The sequence below is a fragment of the Hyperolius riggenbachi genome, chromosome 11, assembly GCF_040937935.1.
Source record: "Hyperolius riggenbachi isolate aHypRig1 chromosome 11, aHypRig1.pri, whole genome shotgun sequence".
Classification (NCBI taxonomy): domain Eukaryota; kingdom Metazoa; phylum Chordata; class Amphibia; order Anura; family Hyperoliidae; genus Hyperolius; species Hyperolius riggenbachi.
In genome coordinates this window covers 204,332,581-204,356,303 of record NC_090656.1, presented here as the reverse complement: position 1 = coordinate 204,356,303, position 23,723 = coordinate 204,332,581, and the positions used below count along the sequence as shown (strand labels likewise).

At 42.2% G+C, this 23,723-nt stretch overlaps 1 protein-coding gene and 1 long non-coding RNA gene across 18 annotated transcripts in view; one reads left to right on the top strand and one right to left on the bottom strand.

Moving 5' to 3' along the window:
- Positions 1–23,723, bottom strand: part of LOC137538435 (uncharacterized) — a 407,510-nt gene that overhangs the window by 208,370 nt on the left and 175,417 nt on the right. The window lies entirely within an intron of this gene.
- SOX6 (SRY-box transcription factor 6) overlaps positions 1–23,723 on the top strand; it is a 605,164-nt gene that overhangs the window by 550,186 nt on the left and 31,255 nt on the right. For 14 of the 17 annotated variants that reach the window (XM_068260626.1, XM_068260625.1, XM_068260627.1 and 11 more), the window contains one exon: positions 5,048–5,098. The exons of the other annotated variants lie outside the window; for them this stretch is intronic. In XM_068260626.1, coding sequence (XP_068116727.1) covers positions 5,048–5,098 — 51 coding nt within the window. The remainder of the gene's footprint in view (positions 1–5,047; positions 5,099–23,723) is intronic. 17 annotated transcript variants of the gene reach the window in all.

The following is a 23,723-nucleotide window of genomic DNA, read 5'->3' as shown; positions in this document are numbered from 1 at the left end:
GAAGAAACCAATCCAGCCATACGGGGACTGGTAATTATAGCAACTCCCTGCTGCCCGCTCTACCCGGCCCGCACAAGAAAAATATGTGTAACGGAACCCAACCTGCATTTCAGATAACCCACAGGTCTCTACCTCAGAGAATTACTTCTTCACACATTTTTTTTTTTTTTACTTACTATTCTATGTCTCTTCTTTTGTCTGATTTGTAGTTAGATGTACTTTAGTATTCTATAAGGTAGGCGGTCGGGTCATTGTAGCTTCTTTGAATAATCTGGAATTCAGGACAAAAACGTTGTAACCTCCATACCATAGTAGTAAATGACTTCCAGGAAGCAGTGATCTTTGTTTGACTGAAGAATTGTTACTGAATTCCCGAGTGAGAGAGTGAGAGAAATGTTATTATCCTGTCTCTGATCATAGTTGGTGTTAATATTAATAATACCTTTCTAATAGAGATGGGATGACAAATGCTTTGAATCTCCAAATCTTTATGAAGATTTAGAATTCCAATGCTATCTCGCCATTTCCACAATTCAAATTTGGCAAAACCTGCAGTGCCGGAAGCGTCGAGCAAGGATTGTCCGCACCACAGACTGGTGAAGTTAACTAACCTCTCCGGGATCCACACGTGGCCAATCTTCTTCCTAGATGTCTCGTCTCTTTGGTAACAGCAGCGCCGGAAAAAGACCCGCCACCTGAATAGCTCTCTGGCTAGCTATACTGAGGGGGGGCTCTCTGGCTACCTATACTGATGGGGGCTCTCTGGATCAAAGCAGGTGGTTATGGCTTCAGCGCTGAAAATAGGCGGTGCCATAGCACTAATGTGCGCTGGGAGTGTAAGGGTAATTCGGGGTTCTGGGTATCGCTGGACCTCGGATTACATCTCACTCCGAGTTGCTACAACTCAGAGGGGGAATAGTACTTAACACCACAGCAGATTTGAGTGGCAGCAGGAAGAGCCGTCATCTGTCTGCGCCCAGCTCACCGGCAGCCAAATAATACTACTCTAAGGGGGGTTTCTCTTGCTACCTATACTGGGAGGCCTCTGTTTCTGACACAGATAGAAACATTTCTTATATAAAGGATTTGCAAGATTCAAAAATTTGGAAAAAATTTTAGTATTCAGATTCGGACTTTAGAAAATTTAGGATTTATCCATCTCTACTTTCTGTCATTAAAATAACAATATTTAATTAAAGGACATGCGAGGTGAAAATAAACGGATGAGAAAAACAACTGTATCTATCCTCCTTTTCCTAAAAATGACTGTTTAATATATGCCACAGTTTTATATCTAAATCTAGTTTTTAAGTTTTTACTGTTTCATTGTCTCTTCTCAATAACACATTCACTGAAATGTGTCAGAGCTCAAATCTATGAACTATTGACCCTTTTTATCTCTTTCCTGCTCTCAGAAGCCATTTACTGACAGGAACATGTTTTATGGCTGTAATTACTAATCAGTGAGGGTTATGCTATAGTCTAACCCAGTCTGACCCGATCCCAACCCAGACAGAACCTGTCACTTGTATACCTGATGTTTAACTCTTTCAGGCAGAGAAAGAAAAAAAGGAACACAGCCTAGTCATTTGTGTGTTTGGCACTGTACATACCCATGTCTATCTCATCATGTCACCTCGGTTGTCCTTTAACCATTTATGTCGCCTGGACGTGATTGTCATGCCCGTGCGCTCCCTTGCCGCCCCCGTTATCCCGGCGATCGGTGATCAGAAGCCGCAGTCTTTCTGAGAGGAAAAAAAAAGTCGCTGATCAGAAGCCGCAGTCTTTCTGAGAGGGGAAAAAAAAAGTTTCCCGTCCTCCTCATACTTCCTGGAAGCTTCCAGGACTAAAAAAAAAATTCACTGTGGCCATCTTGTGGCCGAATAGTAAAACTACATCTACATACATTTTTTTTTTATAAAATAAACACACATTATTACATTTAAAATTAACTGTTTACCTCCCACACCAAACATTACCCAAAGAACATTTTTTTTTTTTTTTTTTTTTTTAAATACAATAAAAAAAAAAAAAAAGCATAAATAGTTACCTAAAGGTCTTGACTTTTATAATATGCATGTGAAGAGGGTATATTACGAGCATTTTGTAAATTATAAGATTGTAAATAGTGTTGGACGCAAAACTAAAAAATTGCACCTTTATTTCCAAATAAAATATTGGCGCCATACATTGTGATAGGGACATAATTTACATTTTGTAATAACCAGGACAAATGGGCAAATAAAATACCTAGGTTTTAATTATGGTAGCATGTATTATTTTACAGCTATAATAGACGAAAACTGAGAAATAATGATTTTATCACCCAAATCTATCACCCAAAGGAAGCCTAATTGGTGGCGGAAAAAACAAGATGTAGATCAATTTTTTGTGATAATTAGTGATAAAGTTATTGGCGAATGAATGGGAGGTGAAAATTGCTCTGATGCATAAGGTGAAAAATACCCAGGGGCTGAAATTCGTTAATGGTGGTAATAATAATAATCATCTGGAAATAACAAATTGTTATTCTTATTAAAATTAAATGCTGTTGTCTTTTAGGTAAGAATGATAATGACAATAGCAATTATTTGTTATATTTATATTATTTATTTATTATGGTTTGTTATAGTCTTAGAAATAAATACCAATTGTTATTATTGCAAACCATTTTGAATAATGACAATACTATTTATTATACTGATTGATCTAGCACCCACATCTTCTTAGCATACAATTTTAAAATAATTACAGGTCCTAAGAAAGGTTCTTCCCACAGCACAGACTCCAGAGCTGCAGGCTGTGATCTTCTCCAATACCTCTCTGTGCCCCGCCCTCTCCCATACCCCTGTCTGTGCCCCGCCCTCTCCCATACCCCTGTCTGGGACCTGCCCCCTCCCAGTCTAAACAGCTATAATATAAATCATGTGACCAAACAGGAATTTTTTTATATTTTTTAGCAGAAACCTCTTTTTACAAAACACAGGTAACTTTTGGCCTGTCTGTTTACTAACCTGTCGGGTATTGTATTTTAAAAAAATTGGATACTTATAAATAATTTTGAGGTTCAAAAGTGCAGCTAATAATGGACAATACAAAATATTTATTTTATTTTTTTAAGTGTCACTTTAAAAGCTAAATTTGGAGTTTTAATAATGTAACTTTTGTTAAATGCACAATTAGATTTTCTGAACAGACCAAACTACATAATTATAATATTGCCGTGCGCGGAGGGAGGCGTTTGTTTAGCGACTGTTAGCACAGCAACGGCACACTGAGTATCGGTGAACAGACGGCCAGACAAGCAGCGCCCTTCTACCTGCTGTACGGAAATAATTGCATGTTTGTCGTGTGAGGACATCTTCTCCAGAAACAAGGCGAGATGATGTGAGAAAGCAGATTAAGCAACTGATTATCTTCTGCCATCTGTAATTGTGGAGGAAGTGAGTGCCGGGTTTATTTTTGATTCGTAGGGAAGTGTATCTGCATCGTTGTGGTTTAGGTTTCATGTACAGTAAGGAAAGAAGCTTGCCCAGTGTGGTGGCGATGCTACAGTGGTCTCAGATAGATACAATTTTAAGAAAATAACCACAATATTGTACTAAACGTTTATTCACAAGAGTGATAAGGGAGCAGATATGTCGGATCCAACACAGAGATTGACGATTCCAGCTCTACCCATTCTGAGACAAAAATGTATGAAACAACAGAGGTGCCAACCAGCCAAAATACACTAAAAACGCAAGGAGGAAGTGTGGACTTACCTCCAGAAGACACTAATGATCAGTTACATGGTAAAAACAAAAAAAACAAACTTTGAGTAAAAATTCCACTTGCAATGCGTTTTGCAGGATAAACCTGCTTCTTCAGGCAAAAATGTGGGAGTATCTGGGAGGCAGTATAAAAATCTTATGTCTAGTCAAGTAAATAGGATAGTATCACTTTCCTTATTTGCCAGACTGAAGTGCAATAGTATATTATATATTTTTTTCTTTCTGTTCTGAAATACAGGTGCAGAAAATGCTCTGCAAGTTTTATCTCTCTTCCTACCCAGCCCTTATTCCTTCTCCTGCATCCTGTGCCCTATCTTTTGTCTTAGGGCTGTTTCACACTGAAAAATTGCATTGCAATTGTGATTATATGTACGTCAAGTGTTTTCACAGCGTTTTTGCTTTTCTATACTTCCAACACAATCGCTTTAAAAACTCTACATGCAGTGCTTATTGAACATGCAGTGCTTATATAAACAGCTCTTAACTGTTCTAAATAATCTACATATAATTAGGTTGTGAACAGGGATTTATAAACCGGTTAACACAATAATAGTATTATTATATTATTAATATTATGGAGAATTGGAGAAAGTTAAGTGGGAGCCAGACCACAAATATACTTTTCCGCCCCTAGGCTAAGTGTGTTGGGGTTCCCCTTTTAGGTGCAGCAATGCCCCTCCCATTTTATGTGCAGCCCAATCTTCTGCATGTAACATTCATGTAGGGCTGCCCCTCTCTTTCAGCTCCCTTTGGACTTCACCTTCCGTTTTCATTTGCTGCCTACAGTTTCATATGTAGCAACCTCTATTTCCTGTCTGTGAGATCCGTTGCAGTAAGTGGGCCGCACTTCTGTGAAGTCCACGATAATCCTGGGCAAGCGGATGAGTTCACCATACAGTCTATGAGGGTAACGCACATGCCTGGGCTCCAACTGGACCACAGTGGACCATTGGAGTGGACACTACACTGTCCGCTCCTGCTGGCCACATGTGGTAATACAGCATTAGGATGAAGTCAATGAACTTAGCGGTAGAATTTAGAGATTTGGGACAAACAGTTTGTCCACGTGAAACCAACACAAACACGAGAACATGTACACTTTGTGCAGACAGGGCCCAGGCTGGTAATTAAGTTCAAGTCAGGTTCCTGAGATCTCGGCCTTTGTAGTCTGCGCTCTAGTGCATGCCTGATTCTATCGCTCCCGTATGCTAGGTGATGTACTTCTGCGGCAGAGTCTCTTCTAAAGCCTCCCTCCGACTTTTGCTGTATTTCAGATGCTGTTTGACGCGGTCACAGGAAGGATGTGCATTAGAAGTTTACACGCAGTGAGTTCCCCGATCTTCTGTGAAACGTTTGTATGTGTTGGCTAAGCTGCTGTCCGAGCTGCCATTTTGCTCTACTCTCTGGCTAGGTCAAAAGGCATGAAGGCTTTTGGGCCTGCCAGTTGTGTGTGCACTGAACACTTTGGCTTCTGCTGGTCTGTGTAGCCATGAATCCAGTCTTGTGCCAGAGAACGTGGGCACACAAGCCCACTCAGGAATGGCAAGTCTGTTTGCGTTTTTCCCCTCATGTTTTAATTGAACAGCTTTCGTCTTTATCCTGCAAGACGTGCGCATTTATCATTAAAGCGTATTCTGCGTCTGACTCCCTCCGTAGCAGCAGAATGCAAGGCAAGTCTGTAGGCTAGCAACACGTGTGTATAGCACTTAGCTCTGAACTGTGGCCAAAGGGATTGAGTTTAGATTACTGCAGACAACATTGATAAAGTGGGATCACTCTCAAAATATTTTTTTCCCTTAGTAAAAAATGAATATGAAACACTATGAGACTGCTCTGAGGATGTCTTCTGAATGCAAATTTACACCTCATTGAAGCTGACATCTTTGCTGGCTGCAGGACAAATTATCAGAGTAATTAGTGAGCAAACAAATAAGAGAAAATTGTCTCCTTCCCCCCTGAATACAGCAGAAACTTTTTTTGCCTCGTGTACACAGTTTTTACACTTCCAACACAATCTGATAATGCTGGTTGGCAAAGGCAAGCTTATCAGTTAGCAGCTAAATCAACTGTAAAGCACGAGTTTTAACCTTTGAAAACCAGTCAGATGGTTTTAGCCATTAATTTGATGCTGTATTTAATGCTAGACCATAGATGAAATTAAAGTGCAATCCCACTTTAAGCCTTATCCTTCTCAGTGGACAGCAGTAAAACAACTTATTTTTCTTGCACAGCTTTCCGGTCACACCAGCATTTTTCATTTATATGTAAAAGACAGACACAGTGATCTCTGGAGCTCACATTGTATGTTTATTGGGCTCACAAATGTATCTTTATTAATAGAGCTTGATTCACTTAAAAAAAAATAAAAGATAAGATCTACACCTGCAGATCTTCTATTCAGGTAAATACACAAAAGTGGCCCAATCAGCCAGTCGCTGGTGACATCACAGCGTGAGTCATGGTGTTTAGTTGGCGTATGACCCTCCTCCCTGTTTTTTTTCCCTTTATGTTTAGCGATGACCACAGCTGGTTATATAGAAGTTGCTGTATTTCCTGCACAATCTCCTTCTAGGCAGATATATTTACAGTACACTAAAGTAGAAGAACCGCAGAGTACAGGAAGAGGTGCACAATACGCTGGGTGTTATCATACTTGGTCGCTACAGATAAGGAGCTGCCTGTATCTGGCAGAGCTTACTGTACATGGCAGAGAATCATGCTGATAAGATCTTAACAATATTATCTCCATTTATCTTTAGTTCTTAAAATGAATGGGAACCGCATTTTTAAAAAAATAAAGCAAATACTTACCTAAGGAGAGGGAAGGCTCTGGGTCGTATAGAGCCTTCCGTCTCCTCTCTTGGTGCCCTCTATCCTGTGCTGCCCCCCCCCCCATTTCAATCCCACACCGAAAGGGTATTTGGAAGTGTTCGGGAGCCTTCGGGAGCCGTGTTATCCCGAAGACATGCGGCTCCATACTGCACAGGTGTGAGCGTGCAAGAGAGCATGCTTGCACAGGCGCAGTACAGGGCCGCCCTTCTTCAGGAGCACTCGGGCTCCCTGAAGACTTCTGAAGCCTCCTTCGGCCGGGTAAAGCAGTATTTAACTAATTTAGTCAAATACTGCTACCGGGCGAGCCAGCACTGGAACGACAGGACCAGGAGAGGAGAGGGAAGGCTCATTAGGACCCAGAGCCTTCCCTCTCCTTGGGTAAGTATCTGTCTCATTTTTTTAAATGCGGTTCCCATTCACTTTAAAAACAAAACAACAAAAAAACTGTATGTACAGTGCAAAAACACAACCATACACACAGACACTATGGGTTTGATGTAGTAATAGTGCTCTTACACTACTAGATTTTCAGCATCGATATTCGGCCAATTCAATTAAAATGATTTAGGCTCAATCGGGTACACAGCTATAATAGCATTTAATTTTGCGACAGACCCTCATCTAGTCTTTCACTCCCTCCCCCCATTAGCCTGTACCATGTGATATTGTCACATGTTGTGACAGCGCTTACTGTGACAATTCAGAAAGACGAGGAGATGCACAAACGTGACAGGTGAGTATGCAGCACTCACCACGGGCCCGGGGAAGAAAGGGTGGGACACATCACATGGAGGAGGTGGCAGCACAAGGATGATTTCCAATAGATTTCAGTAGAATTTAATATAGAGCCTAAACTTGGCATGTGTACAGCCACCCCGGCACGTCGCCGAAACATCTGGCGTTCCAGATCGTTTAAGCCATGCACACTGCTCCCCCTCCTTACACCACTCGCTGGAGGCTGCTGCTTTGTGCGCCGTACCATTGTCCTTCCTCCATAGCAACAGAATGCGTAACTTAGCTGTAGCCATAGTGGCGCGTCTGTACAGCACTCTGCCCTGAAACTGTCACCTGAGGGATCAGATTACAACCCCTGTGGGCAGCAGTCCTCCATGCACCTTAAGGCTAACAGATCATACAGGCCGGCTGCATTACATGTATCAGCGGGGGTGATGAAAGTTTTATATTAATAATAAAATGTGTGACACCCCCTGCAGAAGGTCTTGTATATAGTGCATGTGACATAACATGCATTCTCCTGTGTTATTGTGTCCACACTGTGACTTCACACCGCCACAGCGTGTGACAACTGGCAGCTGCTGGTCAGAAGAGATGAAGATGGGTGACTCATCTCTGGAATGTGATACACATGTCTGTGCACTGCTGAATGAGTGGCCAGTGCTGCCCTCTGCTGGACTCCACCTGCTACACCAAGCACTCCTCTCTGGCCCACTAAAGACCCACTTCACTAAAAGCTGTGGCCGAATTCTCTCAGCAGTGGAAATAGCGTAACGCTCAGGAATCTGCACACAGAATGGCAGCTGGATGGTATGATGCCATCCCCTTGTTATCTGCTTACACTTGTAGCACTGATTCCAAATGTTTGCAGATGCATTGATTGCCATAAAGAGCTCCAAATGACATCACCGACTGATCAAACTCTCCAGCCTAAATGTAGCCAGACACGGGAGAATTCCCCCGGCAGATTCCATCATTTACCATTGGATGAACTTTCAATCCGTTTCAGACAGTTAATCGATTTAAACCGAAAGTCAGTGCACCAGTTAATTTAAATTAAGCTGATGCTGGAGGAGAGCTGCATATTGGTATGTAACTCCACCCTCCCAGTGATGTCGCAACCTAGGCTATTAAGCTATGTAGGATTATCCTCTGAGAGAATTCTCAGAGATCATGTATTATTTCTACTGGCTTCAGAACACACAGTAAACAAACGTTCTGCAGAGCTGCACCTGACAGCACTAAAGATGGTGCCACCCGTGATAAATAGTAGCTACCTGACCACACCTTTGGCACTCTGTATCATTCTGTATGTGGGGTGAGCCATTTACATATAACACATCTCCCCTTATCTGGAGCTGAGGAGGGCGGTGGCCAGAATGGCGTCCGTAGAAATTCACAGATCCGCAGACCTCACTCTGGCTGTATTCCTATAGCTGCTCCTTGTAATGACTTTCCGAAAACTTGAAGGAGCTGAAACAGCTCACGGCAGAGGTGTGATATTGTGCACGACGTTACAGCGTAACATAATACCCAGGCAGCACTTCATATCATACTTATCACCTTCATAAAACTCTCAACCCACCATCTGGACTCCTATTTATATAAAGTGAAAAGAATAATCATGGAAAAAAAACGCGTGGAGCTGCGGGGAGGCTGCCGAGACGAGCGAGCTGTTTATCAGTAATAAGGTGGAAGATCTGAAGACCAGAGGACCTCGCTTGTCCTTAGACATTGTTAGCCGCACGCTGTGTCCCCACTCAGCCGCCATACAGGAATTGAAGGGAGAAAATGGCTTACAATGAGTATTTGTCCGCAGACAATGAGGCCTTTCTCCTCCGCTGTGCAGAATGGATCGCATTGACTGTCCCCGTCTCAGAACCTCACGCTTTGTTCCGGGGTGGAAGGTTCTAGCGGACAAAAAAAACTTTGAAAAGTTCCGGATCGTTCTTTCTGTGTGGTCACTTCATTGCTAAACAAAGCGGACACATCAGATTTCCGTAAAGGCTGGACGACGGCTCTGCAGCTTTGTGGCGGATCAAACGCTTCAACTAACGATGGAGTTTTTATTTGTTTGGAAGAGGCGAGGTTGGCGGTGGTGAAGTTTCAGGGAGGAAGTTGTATGAACTATTCTCCCGCCGCAGTCATTTGTTTGTGTGAAGTTACTTATAACAAATGACTGGAGTGATTGCAAAAGATCTAAGCGTTGCAGGGGCTAGGAGTACAATGTATATGGTATAGCCTATCAGGCGTTCTCTAGAGACCAGGCCCATCACAGTGATAGAGGAGTGACCCCACTGAGAATGCAGCCTATCAGGTGTTCGCTAGAGAGCAGTGACCTCAGTGAAAATGCAGCCTATCAAGTGTCCGATAGAAAGCAGTGACCTCACTGAAAATGCAGCCTATCAGGTGTCTGCAAGACAGCAGTGACCTCACTGAAAATGCAGCTTATCAGGTGTCCGCTAGAAAGCAGTGACCTTACTTAGAATGCAGCTTATCAGGTGTTCGCACGAGAGCAGTAACCTCACTGAGAATAAGCAAGAAGTTTTAAATCAGGATGATACCATTTATTGGCTAACTAAAAATGAATAAGAATAAGCAAGCTTTCGGCCTTGCAGCCTTCGTCTGGCTTACATCCTGTTAGTTTGCAGGCTGGTGGTACAGACAGCTATATACATGCACCATCAAAAGGGAAAACAGATTTTTTTCAAGCATAAATACATGTCATTAAGATGCCTTAATGGAAACAGAGCATCTAAATAGGGTGAGAGGTTGTTAGCTGAGATAAGGATCCTTGTTTACTCCATGCTCACAGACCTGGGAGTTGGACTGACACAGAGGTATCGTAAATTCTGAGTTCACAAGTTCAGCTATATAGGCTGAGAAAGAGTTCAAATATTATCAGCCTCATACCAATATAAAAAGTTTTTGTCCTTATTCAAGCCCTTGTCCACAGCTTTGAACCAATTTATAAATTTTGTTTCTGCTATTAATCGATCATTTGACGTTTTGAAGCCACCCTTCAGGGCAGTGACACGAAGATCATACATGCTGTGTCCATTGGAACGAAAGTGTATAGCAACTGGGAGTTCAGATTTGGTATCATTAATAGTGTGCCTGTGTCCATTCATACTTTTGCGCAGAGTTTGTGCAGTTTCTCCCACGTACATAACATTGGGGCATTTAGCACACATGATCAGATATACCAGATTGGTGGAACCACAAAAAAATGTGCCTTGTACTCTGTACTCCTATTGTGAATCTGGTATCGTTACCCTGTCAGTGGAGTAAATGTGTCTGCAGGTCCCACATCTTTTTTTGTCGGCAGGGTGATGTTCCGTTTTGTTGAGGCCTATTCAAAGAACTCCTGACAATCATCTGTTTTAGATTGTGTGGTTGCCAAGAGGGGAGGTTTAGGGAATATCTTACTCAGTCTGTGATCCTTGTGTAAAATGGGATGAAGTTCCTTAGCAATCCTCCTTAAAGAGGAACTCCAGTGAAAATAATTTAATATAAAAAGGTGCTTAATTTTTACAATAATTATGTATACATGATTTAGTCAGAGTTTGCTCATTGTAAAATCTTTCCTCTCCCAGATTCACATTCTGACATGTATTACATGGTGACATTGTTACTGTGGGCAGATTATGTAGCTGTTCTGGCTTTAACAGACAGCTATAAACAGCCATTTCCTGTGTGTGTCATTGTTACATTGTGGCAGTTTGCCCAGAGTACCATACGGTACCAGAGCCTCTTGTGGGAGGGGTTTCAGCACAAAATCAGTCATACAGCGCCCCCTGATGGTCTGTTTGTGAAAATCATTATATTTTTCATGTAAAAGTGGGTATCAGCTACTGATTGGGATAAAGTTCAATTCTTGGTCGGAGTTTCTCTTTAAGATTTCCAGGTATGGGTTGTAGGTGGCAACCAAAGCAACACGGTCCTCTTTCTGGTTTTGCTTGTATTTCAGGAGTTCAGTCCTGGGGATGATGCTGGCTTTCCTGATTTGGGCCTCATCCTAATGGTATCATCCTGATTTAAAACTTCTTGCTTTTACTGATAGCTAACACGGTACAATACCCTACTGCTGGTACTCACTGAGAATGCAGCCTATTCACTCACTGAGCAGTAACATCACAGAGAATGCAATGTAGTTAGCCCAGTTCAGTCAAAGTGCTCCTCGACCAAACTGGTCTCTCTCCGAATAACAGTAATAACCTGTGTACAATCTGGTGCAATTACTACATGGTTGTGTGTATACACTTAACTGGTCTGAGTTATTACTAAGCTTATATGTGTAGTTTGTGAATTTTATTCAAACATAATGTGGCTCAGAAAGATTAAGTGAGTAATGTAAGTTAATCATGAGGGTATATTTATACAGGTCCTCTTGAAGATTTAATAAAAGAATTTAGGAGACTATTGTGGAGTAAAATGTGTGAATATTCTGTTTCTGGAATGCAGATGTTTGACTATTAGCAGTGTTAGAACAAGAAGCATTAATAAATATTAATCTGATCATTAATACGTAATTGTATGCAGGTGACCTATATTTGTATTAACGAATAGGTAGTTAGCTCATTATATCAGGGCACGTCGGGCCATAGTGAGAATTTCTATTGTTAATTATTTATAATGTATTTAACTTGTTGCAAAGAGGCTCGGGGTACTTTTTTCCCTACTTCTTAGTCTTTGCTACGTGCTCTAATAATTATTTAATTGCATATAAAATCTCATTACAGCTCTAGTTTGGAGTTATGGCAGAAATGAAGATTCTCACTTTTATACCATTCAGTAGAGATCTGTGAAATTACAGGCGATCATGCAGCCTATTCATTAAAGAGAATCTGCACTCTAAAATTCTTACAATAAAAAGTATACCATTCTCTTCATGATGTTCTCCTGGGCCCCTCTGTGCTGTTTCTGCCACTCCCTGCTGCAATCCTGGCTTGTAATTAACAGTTTTAGGCAGTGTTTACAAACCGCTTACAGTGTGACTCATGCAGAGCTTGGAGAGGGTGTGTAAAGCTTCTGCCAATTACCAGCAGTGCTGCACATTCCACACATTCCAGCTTCAGCCCGACAGAGCCGACAAAGGAAAGAAGATAAGATTTATTACAGAGACAGTGCAACTAGAAAATGCTGCAGTAAGACAGACCACATTAGAACAGGTATAGGAACTTATAGGATAGAAGAAATAAGGCTCAGAATTTTGTTACAGAGTCTCTTTAATTAGAGGTCAGTGATATCTCAGAGAATGCAGCCTATCCATTGGCTAGAGTCCAGTGACATCCCTGAGAATTCGGCCAATCCATTCACTAGAGGCCAGTGACATCAAGGAGGATGCAGCCTATCCATTCACTAGAGGCCAGTGACATTACTAAGCATGCAGCCTATCTATTGGCTAGAGACTAGTGACATCACTGAGAATGCAGCCTATCCATTCACTAGAGGCCAGTGACATTACTAAGCATGCAGCCTATCTATTGGCTAGAGACTAGTGACATCACTGAGAATGCAGCCTATCCATTCACTAGAGGCCAGTGACATCACTGAGAATGCAGCCTATCCATTCATTAGAGGCCAGTGACATCACTGAGATTGCAGCCTATCCATTGGCTATAGCAGGCTTGGGCATAGTTTACACATTGTGCGGACTGCGGGCCGCATTCTTTAAATACCCCCCCTCCCCTTGCAAAATAGCAAGCGGGGGATTTACAAACTCACCTTCGCTCACAGAAGTAGTCTTCTCCATGGCAACAGGACGTCACATCATGTGTCGTCAGGACGTGCCAGCGTATTACACGCTGGCTGCCAGTCGGCAGGCCAGTGTAACAGCACATGCGGGCCGGATCCAGCGGTTTGCCCACCACTAGGCTAGAGACTAGTGACATTACTCAGAATGCAGCCTATCCATTCACAACAAGCCAGTGACATCACTGAGAATGCAGTCTATCCACTAGCTAGAGACCAGTGACATCACTGAGAATACAGCCTATCCATTCACTAGAGACCAGTGACATCACTGAGAATGCAGCCTATCCATTCACTAGAGACCAGTGACATCACTGAGAATGCAGCCTGTCCTTATACCAGAGGCCAGTGACATTACTGACAATACAGCCTATCCATTCACCAGAGGCCAGTGACATCACTGAGAATGCAGCCTATCCATATACTAGAGGCCAGTGACATTACTGACAATACAGCCTATCCATTCACCAGAGGCCAGTGACATCACTGAGAATGCAGCCTATCCATATACTAGAGGCCAGTGACATTACTGACAATACAGCCTATCCATTCACCAGAGGCCAGTGGCATCACTGAGAATGCAGCCTATCCATATACTAGAGGCCAGTGACATTACTGACAATACAGCCTATCCATTTACCAGAGGCCAGTGACATCAGCCTATCCATTCACCAGAGGCCAGTGACATCACTGAGAATACTGGCAGCACGGTGGCGTAGTAGTTAGCTCTCTCGCCTTGCAGCGCTGGGTCCCCGGTTCGAATCCCAGCCAGGGCACTATCTGCAAAGAGTGTGTATGTTCTCTCCGTGTCTGCGTGGGTTTACTCCGGGCACTCCGGTTTCCTCCCACATTCCAAAAACATACAGATAAGATAAATGGCTTCCCCCCTAAAATTGGCCCTAGACTACAGTACTTACACTGCATAATATAGACATATGGCAATGGTAGGGATTAGATTGTGAGCTCCTTTGAGGGACAGTTAGTGACAAGATATATATATATATATATACACTGTACAGCGCTGCGTAATATGTCGGCGCTATATAAATACTAAATAATAATACAGCCTATCCATTCACTAGAGGCCAGTGATATCACTAAGAATGCAGCTTATCCAATCACTAGAGGCCAGTGACATCACTGAAAATGCAGCCTATCCAATCACTAGAGACCAGTGACATCACTGAGAAAGCAGCCTAACCTATTAGGTAGATTACAACATTGAGCATTGATGAAGATCAGTGTTTTCTCCCATTTGAAAGGCTTGCATTAGTGACACACTCAGGAATGTGGTAGTCAGAGTCTCTTTCCTATTGCAGGAACAGAAGTGCAGGCAGTCTTTATGGGGAGGTAAATTTAGGCAGTAAAACAATAATCTCACACAATGAATTGTTCCGTGGTGAGCCAGCCATAAAGCCGCTCTCGGCTCTCTCCATGCCACTAATGTTGTCCTGATTTATGGCCTCTCCCCAGCTTGGCTGAAGGCTGCTGAACCTGCGGCTTGGGGATCCGAAGCTGGAGCGCTGCCCTTACAAGTGTAAGGAACGCCATCCCCGCCGCCCACCTTTACATACCTCAGCCAGGCGGATTTGTTTGCAAAAGCGAGAATACAAAAAAAAAGCAAAGAAAAAATGTGAAACAATACCCCGCCTGTGCCATTTTCCATTTCAGCGGCGGGATATTTTCAGACGCGGGGAGAGAGGCAGCATGCTGAAACAATTTGTGACATGGGCACAGTGCGATCGGGCTGGGTAATCCTGCAGGGAGGGTCCGCCAGGGTATTATTACACTGCATATTGTTTTACAGAAGATGGATGCAATCAGTCATCTCCGGGCACACGCTCCGACAAAAAATAACTCACTTTTCTGGCAGAAACAAATAGTATTTAGAACAGAACAATCACTCTTTATTTCAGTGTGGTCGCTGCCTCGTCTGCACTGGAAATATACACTCACCGTGTAACTGCCAGCCACGTGCTGGAGCAGGGCTGTCCAGGAGGCTCCAATGTATAGCATCTATTGAATTACCACACAGAACTGAAACCAGGTCAGTCCACTAACCATGGTGAGGGCAGCACAGGAAGGACATCAGAGATTGGGAAATAATACACAGGCAACTTAAAGCGGATCCGAGATGAAAAACTAACTATAACAAGTAACTTGTCTATATATCTTATCTAAAGTTTAGATGGTTTACACAGCAAATCTAGCTGCAAACAGTTTTAATAGAATATGATTATTTATTCCTGTGATACAATGACAGCAGCCATGTTGTTTGTAAACATTACACAGATGCAGGCTTATCTGTATCTTGAGCCATCAGCCTAATCCCCCCTCCTCCTCCCTCCTCCCCTCTGCCTCTGAAATCAATGGGTAGTAACACCTCCCCCTCCTCCTGCACAGACTGAGCTCCCATGAGCCCTTGCTACTGCCAAGGCTCTCTGGAAATCTGTGGGTGTGGCTCTTTTAGTTTATAGGGAATTAGAGTATTAAAACAAAAACAAAGTATTTGGCTTGAGGAATGCCCTATAAACAATAGGAAAGGAACACAATTATGCAATGTGTAAAAGTTCACCTCGGATCCACTTTAAGTGACAGGCATATGGAGGCTGCCATATTTATTTCCTTTTAAACAATACCAGTTGCCTGGCTGTCCTTTTAATCCACTGCCTTTAAAGGGGGACTGAAGTAAGAGGTATACGGAGGCTGCCATATTTATTTCCTTTTAATCAATACCAGTTGCCTGGCAGCCCTGCTGGTCTGTTTCTCTGCAGTAGTATCTGAATCACACCAGAAACGAGCATGCAGCTAGTATTGTCAGATCTGACATTAATGGCAGAAACACCTGATCTGCTGCATGCTTGTTCAGGGTCTATGGCTAATAGTATTATAGGCAGAGAACCAGCAGGAGGGCCTGGCTACTGGCATTGCTTAGATGGAAATAAATATGGCAGCCTCCATACCCCTTTCACTTCAGTTGTCCTTTAATACTCTCCAGCAGTGGCTGGATAGTGTAGTGGTTGGGGACTCTGCCTCTGACACAGGAGTCCTGGGTTTAAATCTCGGCTCTACCTAATTCAGTAAGTCAGCACCTAAGTAAGGGGTTCTTGGGCGAGACTCCCTAACACTGCTACTGCCCACTGAGTGCGCTTTAGCAGCTGCAAGCGCTTTGAGGCCAACAGGAGAAAAGCACTGTACGAATACTGGAATTATTATTATTACCATCCATAGACCCTGAACAAGCATGCAGTGCAGGTGTTTCTGAAGTCTCACTGGATTAGACACATGCTGGTTTCAGGTGTGTGATTCAAACACTACTACAGTCAAAGAGATGAGCAGGGCTGCCAGGCAACTGGTATTGTTTAAAAGGAATAAATATGGCAGCCTCCATATCTCTTACTTCAGGTTCCCTTTAAATTAGAGAACAGACTGACTCACCTACAGTGAAATAATTCATTATGATAAGATAGAGTGTTAGCTCTGTGGGGCCAGCACCATTCACTGAAAAAAAAAATCAGAGAGGTATCCCGATTCTAAAGTCCGGTACACACCATGCAATTTCCTGTCAGTTTGATGGGGTGAATAGATAATCTCCAGGTCCGATGTGATTTCCGATCGTTTTTTATTTATCAATTTGCATATGTGATCAGTACATCGATCAGAAAAACGATCGGAAATACGATCAGATCTGTCGAATATTATCTATCGACCCATCTATCTGATGGGAAATTGCATGGTGTGTACCAGGCATTGAGGTGTTTACACACGTCCAACAAAAGCGCATGACCAACCCGACAACATGACCGACCACACAACCAAGCGGTTGCATGACTTGTATTTTCTGGGCACCAACCAACTGAACGACCAACTCATTTGCATACTGCGCACGCAAGCGGAACAACGGACTGCACAATATGGCCTAATTCAAAACACGTACAAGTTGTTCAAACTACTTAAACACGGGTGGCTGATAAGCACAATATCAGCCCAGCTTGTGTGAGTTGATCCCCTGGTTGGATCTGGCAAACCACCTTTTATCAGTTAGAACAAACTGTTGGAGGCGCTCTAAAATATATTATAATCTCTAGATTATACTGTATAGGAGTAGATACATCTTACCTCCAGAAAAGAACAAACCACATGGGTAGATATAACGATGTAATGATGCACAATAAGACAGCGCATTTCACGGGTGCTAGCCCGCTTCTTCGGGTCAATAACAAGTGCCTAAGTTTGCAGCAGTCACGGGTGTAGGCGCCTCTCTAGTCAGGGGTAGGCTAATTCTACAGCAATAGTTTCTACAGCAACCAGTAGGGCTAGCCAGTGTTAGCCTCGTGTTACTGCAACCAGTTGTGAGCAAAAATCGTGAACAAACATGCAGCTGTTATCCTCCTTGGTTATCCTAAAGCTTGTTTTTTTATGACTTTAGATAATCTTTAATTGCGGAATTAGCATTTATAATTGACTTCTTTACTACATCAGTAAAGCAACACTCTCCTCTGCTCACAAAACAGCACCAGTCACACCACTAGGTGGCGATATGAAGGGCCCAATGCACCAAACATTTCAAATTAGGTGTCTCAATTGGATCTTAATTTTACTTCATATAGCTAATGAGGCAGAGGAAACAGACCTAAAGCAGAAAATTCTCTTTTCCGAATCATTGGGTTCCTTATTTGTAAAACAATGTTCCAGCACTTCGCAAAAAAAAAAAAAAAAAAAATTATATATAGAACCAAGTTGTTTCTGGTGAAAATAGCTTCAGTAATCCTTTTCTCACTTAGTTTTAATATTCTAGTACCCTTTTGTTTGGTTGGTGCGTAAAAGTTATTACATAAATGAGGTGAAGCAAAAGAAAAGGTTAACTAAAGATTAGCTAAAGTGTGATGTTATCTTTTCACCTTAAATATACTCTCACACTGCATCCATTGCATTGCTGTATAGCGCACAAATGAATTACATAGAAGCGTGATGCGATTCACTTTACACAACGCTTTACATTCCGCCCAAATAAAGCAATGCATTCTTGCTGAACAGAGACGTGGTGGACTCCACACAAGTCAATGACAACTGATATTATTCAAAAGATAGGTAATGGTGTGTTGCGCAGGTGCGTAAACTAACGTGTTTCCTGTCTGGCATTATAAGCAATTCAGATGGTGCACAGAAGCACCGGACATAACCACTCAAAATATTTTGTTTGATGGACATATTGTATGAGGCCTAACTATGGTACTACCGTACTTTTTCACTTGTTTAATATTGGTAAGGCATTATATAAACAAATTGAGAAAAATAGGTAGAGACGAAATAATGTGAAAATCTTATGGGCCTTACTGAGGAGTATCTTTTTTCTTTTCTTTTTTTTTTTTTTTACCAAGTTTGGAATCTCTCAGAATCTCTCGCAGAACAGTATTCAAACAGTTAAACACAGTTCTTTGTTCTTCAGTGCAAAGCTCCTTGCTTCAGTGGTCAGCTTCTGGTTGCATCCAAAGTGGTGATGACATTCTTTTGTTTACACTTTACACACAGATACATTTAGTAAACATTAGCTGAAACTGAGCTCTCTCTCTCTGCTTCTAGTATGTGTGCAGCTGAGAAGTGATCACTAGATAGTTTTTAATATATAAATACAGCAGCAATGCAATACAATGCAATGGCAGCTTTCAGAGTAGATATACTGTACTTTGGGAATTTGTAATTTGTTGACATACAATATTGCTTGTGTGCAAAAGCAAATATGATAACTGTATGGGTAATAAGTAGGAACACACATTTTTAGTGAATGTTATGTCAGAGTTTTGTTCCACTTTATTAAAATAGAATAAGTATTGTAAGGGTCCTTTTACACAGTATCAGTTGCTCTCAGTTATAACTGAAAGGATAGCTGATTTTCAAAGTAATGTCAATGTTTTCCTATGGCTCAGTTCACATTTTACGCATTTTAACTGAAAGCTTTTTTACAATGCACTGCTATAAAAAGTTAAAGGCGCCTCAGTTTTTCAGCGTATAATGTAAAAGAGGCCTAAGACTGGCAAACAGAATACCAAATGTAAAAGACATGAGGAATCTTCCCTCTTCCACCCACTTTAAAGCCTGGTTCACACCAAAATCGCAATCGCTACTAGACCGTAGCGGTTTTGCTAAGCGACTTTTAATGAAGGAGCCTTTTTGAACATTGATTCATGTTGAATCGCTCCAAAAATAAATGCTACATGAAGCGCATTTGTGATTTTAAAAAGTCACAACGTTGCTTTGGGACCACCCCGTGTTGAGTCGGGTTTATGGTCTCCACCTGCCCCTCTGCAACCCGCCTTTGTGAGTAGTTTTCATTATACCACTTATAGACCTTATACTAAAACGTATTACGCTATTGGGCTCCCGTCCTTTCTGTGTTTCCTGTGTCTTTTCTCCAGGGTGTCAAGACGGATACATATAAAATCATCGCGGGAGACTTGGGCGAGGGATACAGCCGGTATATGGCTGATCCTGCTGCTGCACAAGTTCCCGGCCACGCTAAATACTATTCCCCCTCCAGGCCGCCATGGATGGTGGGGAATGAAATAATTCGGCTTCCAGCAACTGGAAGCCGAATTATTGTGTTTTAAAAGTAACTTCAGCTCCATCTTCTGACGGCGCCGGAGTTACTCTTTGTGCGCTGCTATAGCTGCTATTCCTATTACAGCCTATGGTGGCGCCGTCTGCGCCCAAATCTACCTACGATGTAATTAGATGCTCAGTCGAGACACCCCTACCATACCATGTTGTGTATCAGGGTTGTTTCTTTTCTTTCACATCACCTTTATAATACATTTCAGCACAAAGCAAGCAAAAAGTATAAAAATGAAATGATGAACAATTCTGTTGTGTGTTGATTTATTTATTTATTTTTGCTTGCACTGTGTGGGGAAAAAAAGCAAAAAACATACGTGGTGAGATAAATCCTGAGAATAGCTTTGTGCATTGGCGTTCATAGGATAATTTGTAAATACTCACCTGTTTGTAAAAAAATAAAAAAAATACTAGTACTAAACACAGTTAATATATCAATAAAATAAATGTACTAAACATAAATGAATACATTTTATACCATTATTTTAAAGGGAGGAATAAGCAGCGCGGACCCATTTGTGATCTGAGCAGTTCCCTCGTATGCGTTATTTAGAAATGGAATGAAATGTAACACTTATTACCCTCTGTTTTGTTTGCGGTTTACGAGCCTTTTACTTGTCTCTCGCTATTCATTGTAAGGCACTCTGCAGGTCCACAGCAGCCCAGTCATTTCTAATATCACTCAGTAGTTAAGAGGCAAAAGCACACACACAAAACAGAAAGAGAGAAACATAACCATTTATTTAGAGTGAAAAAAAATGGCAACACTCGGCAGTAAGTACACAATTCACAGCGCAATGGCGAACAGTTTTGCTAAACTTATCCTGAGGATCCTGCGATGTTTAGCGCTGCCGTAAATATTGTTTTATGATGAGCCGTTTTCCTTTAAACTCCGGCGAACGCGCGGCTCCCCCGATCGGAGTGTCCCAGCGTACATTATGTCTCTTTATGACTGGTGTTTTGATAGAGTGATCACTAAAAATTTAATGACACTATAAAATAATAAAAATCCCATTAATTTAGCTCGGATGCTGGATGTGCCAGCAGTAAAGATACATTAATAAACAGAATCTTTTTTTTCCCTCCCCTTTACAACAAAAAGCATTGTTAGGTGGCAAGATATCAATCAGGCCCATAAATTTAAGGGCGGTTTTAGTGTCGGCGCTCCCGTTATTATAGAATGGCCAATAAGTGTATAAAGCATAGTATATAAAATTTTATGAATATATACAGGGCGCATCAAGGATTCAGCTTTTATCTTAGAGCAAGGGGGGGGGGGGGTCCATTATGGGATGGATGGAGCTACAGTCCTCTCTCCCCTTTTGTAAGAACAATGTTTTAAATCTCTCTGGTTGTGTAAGTCGGAGTTCTTTCCTGAACAGAGAGCAGCTAAAATTCCCTCAGCATCTCACCAGCTGCTGTTTTTATTCCCTCCTTTCTGCACTGGGAAGAAAATCGATACTGTCAGCTGAACAAGTCAAATAAAATTTGCTAATTTAATGCAAACTCACAAATGATGCCCTGAGGCAGCAGTGACTGGTTCAGCAACTCCACAGAGGTGCGGGTAAAAGCGCGAGAGTCTATCTATCAAGCCTTGGCCACCCTTGCCATTGATGGTGATCATCCTCCACCTTGATGGATGAGGGAGGCTCCTGGCCTGTAAAATTAAGTATTCATTGGCTTTCAATGGAAAGGCTGTCACATCTCAAGAAACCTTAGTTAATATGTGAAATTACTGCCGTACATCTCCATTTCCGCGGACTGGAGAGGTTCGGCCGGGGGATTTTCCCTGCTGGTTTATAAAGTTTGACGCAAGATGAAGGAAACGTGGAAGGCAGCCAATTTCAGTGAGGTTTTATATTGTCTGCTGCCAAAACAAAAAGCACAAAAGTCAGATTAGCAAATAGATACTTGGGTTGATAGCTGTTTGCATTTACGATGCCTCGGGGGGTTTGGTCCAGACTAGACCTCACAAACTCCACCGGTCACCTGTGGCCACTCAAGGCCCACAACAGAAAATGAACATGCTTGACCTCACAAAGGAGATTGTCTATTTTCTGGGTCAGGATTGTCTCATATTGTCTGTTGTAGAGTTACCACGAGTAATCCCCTTATCTAGTAACAATGGACACACAACTACATATCAGTTTAGGGGCCGGTTCAGCCAGACAGTTGAGGTAGTAATCGCGTAATTTCCGGTGGGTGACGAAAACTATCCTTAAAGAGACTCCGTAACAAAAATTGCATCCTGTTTTTTATCATCCTACAAGTTCCAAAAGCTATTCTAATGTGTTCTGGCTAACTGCAGCACTTTATACTATCGCTGTCTCTGTAATAAATCAATGTATCTTTCCCCTGTCAGACTTGTCGGCCTGTGTCTGGAAGGCTACCAAGTTCTTCAGTGTTGTGGTTCTGCTATGAACTCACCCTTCCAGGCCCCTCTCTGCACACTGCCTGTGTGTTATTTAGATTAGAGCAGCTTCTCTCTTCTCTCTTATCTTTTACAAGCTGGATAAATCGTCCTCTGAGCTGGCTGGGCTTTCACATACTGAGGAATTACAAACAAGGGCAAAGCTGTTTGCAGGAAGAAAAGAGCAGCCTGAAACTTCAGTGCATGGGGGAAAGAAACACACAAATGATCTCTTGAGATTCAAAAGGAATGCTGTATACAGCCTGCTTGTGTATGGATGTATTTTTCTATGTGTGGACATACTGTACATCAACCTACTTCCTGTTTTGGTGGCCATTTTGTTTGTTTAGAAACAAACTTTTTAAAACTGTTTTTAACCACTTTTAATTCGGCGAGCAGCGGCGAAATTGTGACAGAGGGTAATAGGAGATGTCCCCTAACGCACTGGTATGTTTACTTTTGAGCGATTTTAACAATACAGATTCTCTTTAAGGGGATCAACCGCCGCTTCCATTCATATAAACAATTGTCAGCAGAAACAAAAAGGGAACTTAAGTAAGAGGTATACGGAGGCTGCCATATTTATTTCCTTTTAATCAATACCAGTTGCCTGGCAGCCATGCTGGCCTATTTCTCTGCAGTAGTATCTGAATAACACCAGAAACAAGCATGCAGCTAGTCTTATCAGATCTGACTTCAAAGTATGAAACACCTGATCTGCTGCATGCTTGTTCAGGGGCTATGGCTAATAGTATTAGAGGCAGAGGATCAGCAGGGCTGCCAGGCAACTGGTATTGCTTAAAATGAAATAAACATGGCAGCCTCCATATACCTCTCTCTTCAGTTCCCCTTTAATATTTGAAATTATTGCCGTACATCTCTATTTCATGACTATGGTTCTGTGTATACAGCGCGGCCACCGGTCAATCCTGCTTGGACGTCAACAGCCGTTTAAGTGAACCAGAGACGAAGCACCCTTGTGTATTTTATCATATATGTCAGTGGGAACATTAGAGAAAACACCTACCCTGCTCTCTGTTTCATCTTTCGCTGCTCAGCCTGTTTGTTTATCAGCCCTGATAAAATCTTCAACTGAGCATTCACTGTGGCTTTGCTCAGGAATCATTATAGCTGAGTCTGTCTTCTCTGATTTTCAAGCCCAAGCCTGCCCCCTTCTGCTTTCCTGTTCTATATAATGGCAGCATCACAGAGAGCAGTGATGAGATGGGAGGAGCTGCTAATGTAAGGGTATATTGAAAAACACTTGTTAGTCAGAAGAGGTTTTTAGAAATGGTGATTTCATTTTGCACACAACCCACTAAATAATATACTTTTCTGATGAACTCAAAAAACCGGCACACTTGAGTGTCGAAAATACCAGGTATAGTATTTATTTAGTAAAATCTCTTGCTGTTGTATCAGAAATAGTTTCGGCTGAGCTGTAGCCTCTTCGGAGGTCTTCACCTGCACCTCATCTGTGAAATAAAGAAGTGAAACTGAACTTGGAGGAGCAGGGCTCAGCCTGGACAGGAAACACAGCAATCATCAAATCAAGACATCATGTCTGTGACATGCCCCCCCCCCCCCCCCCCTCACCAGCAGGGCCA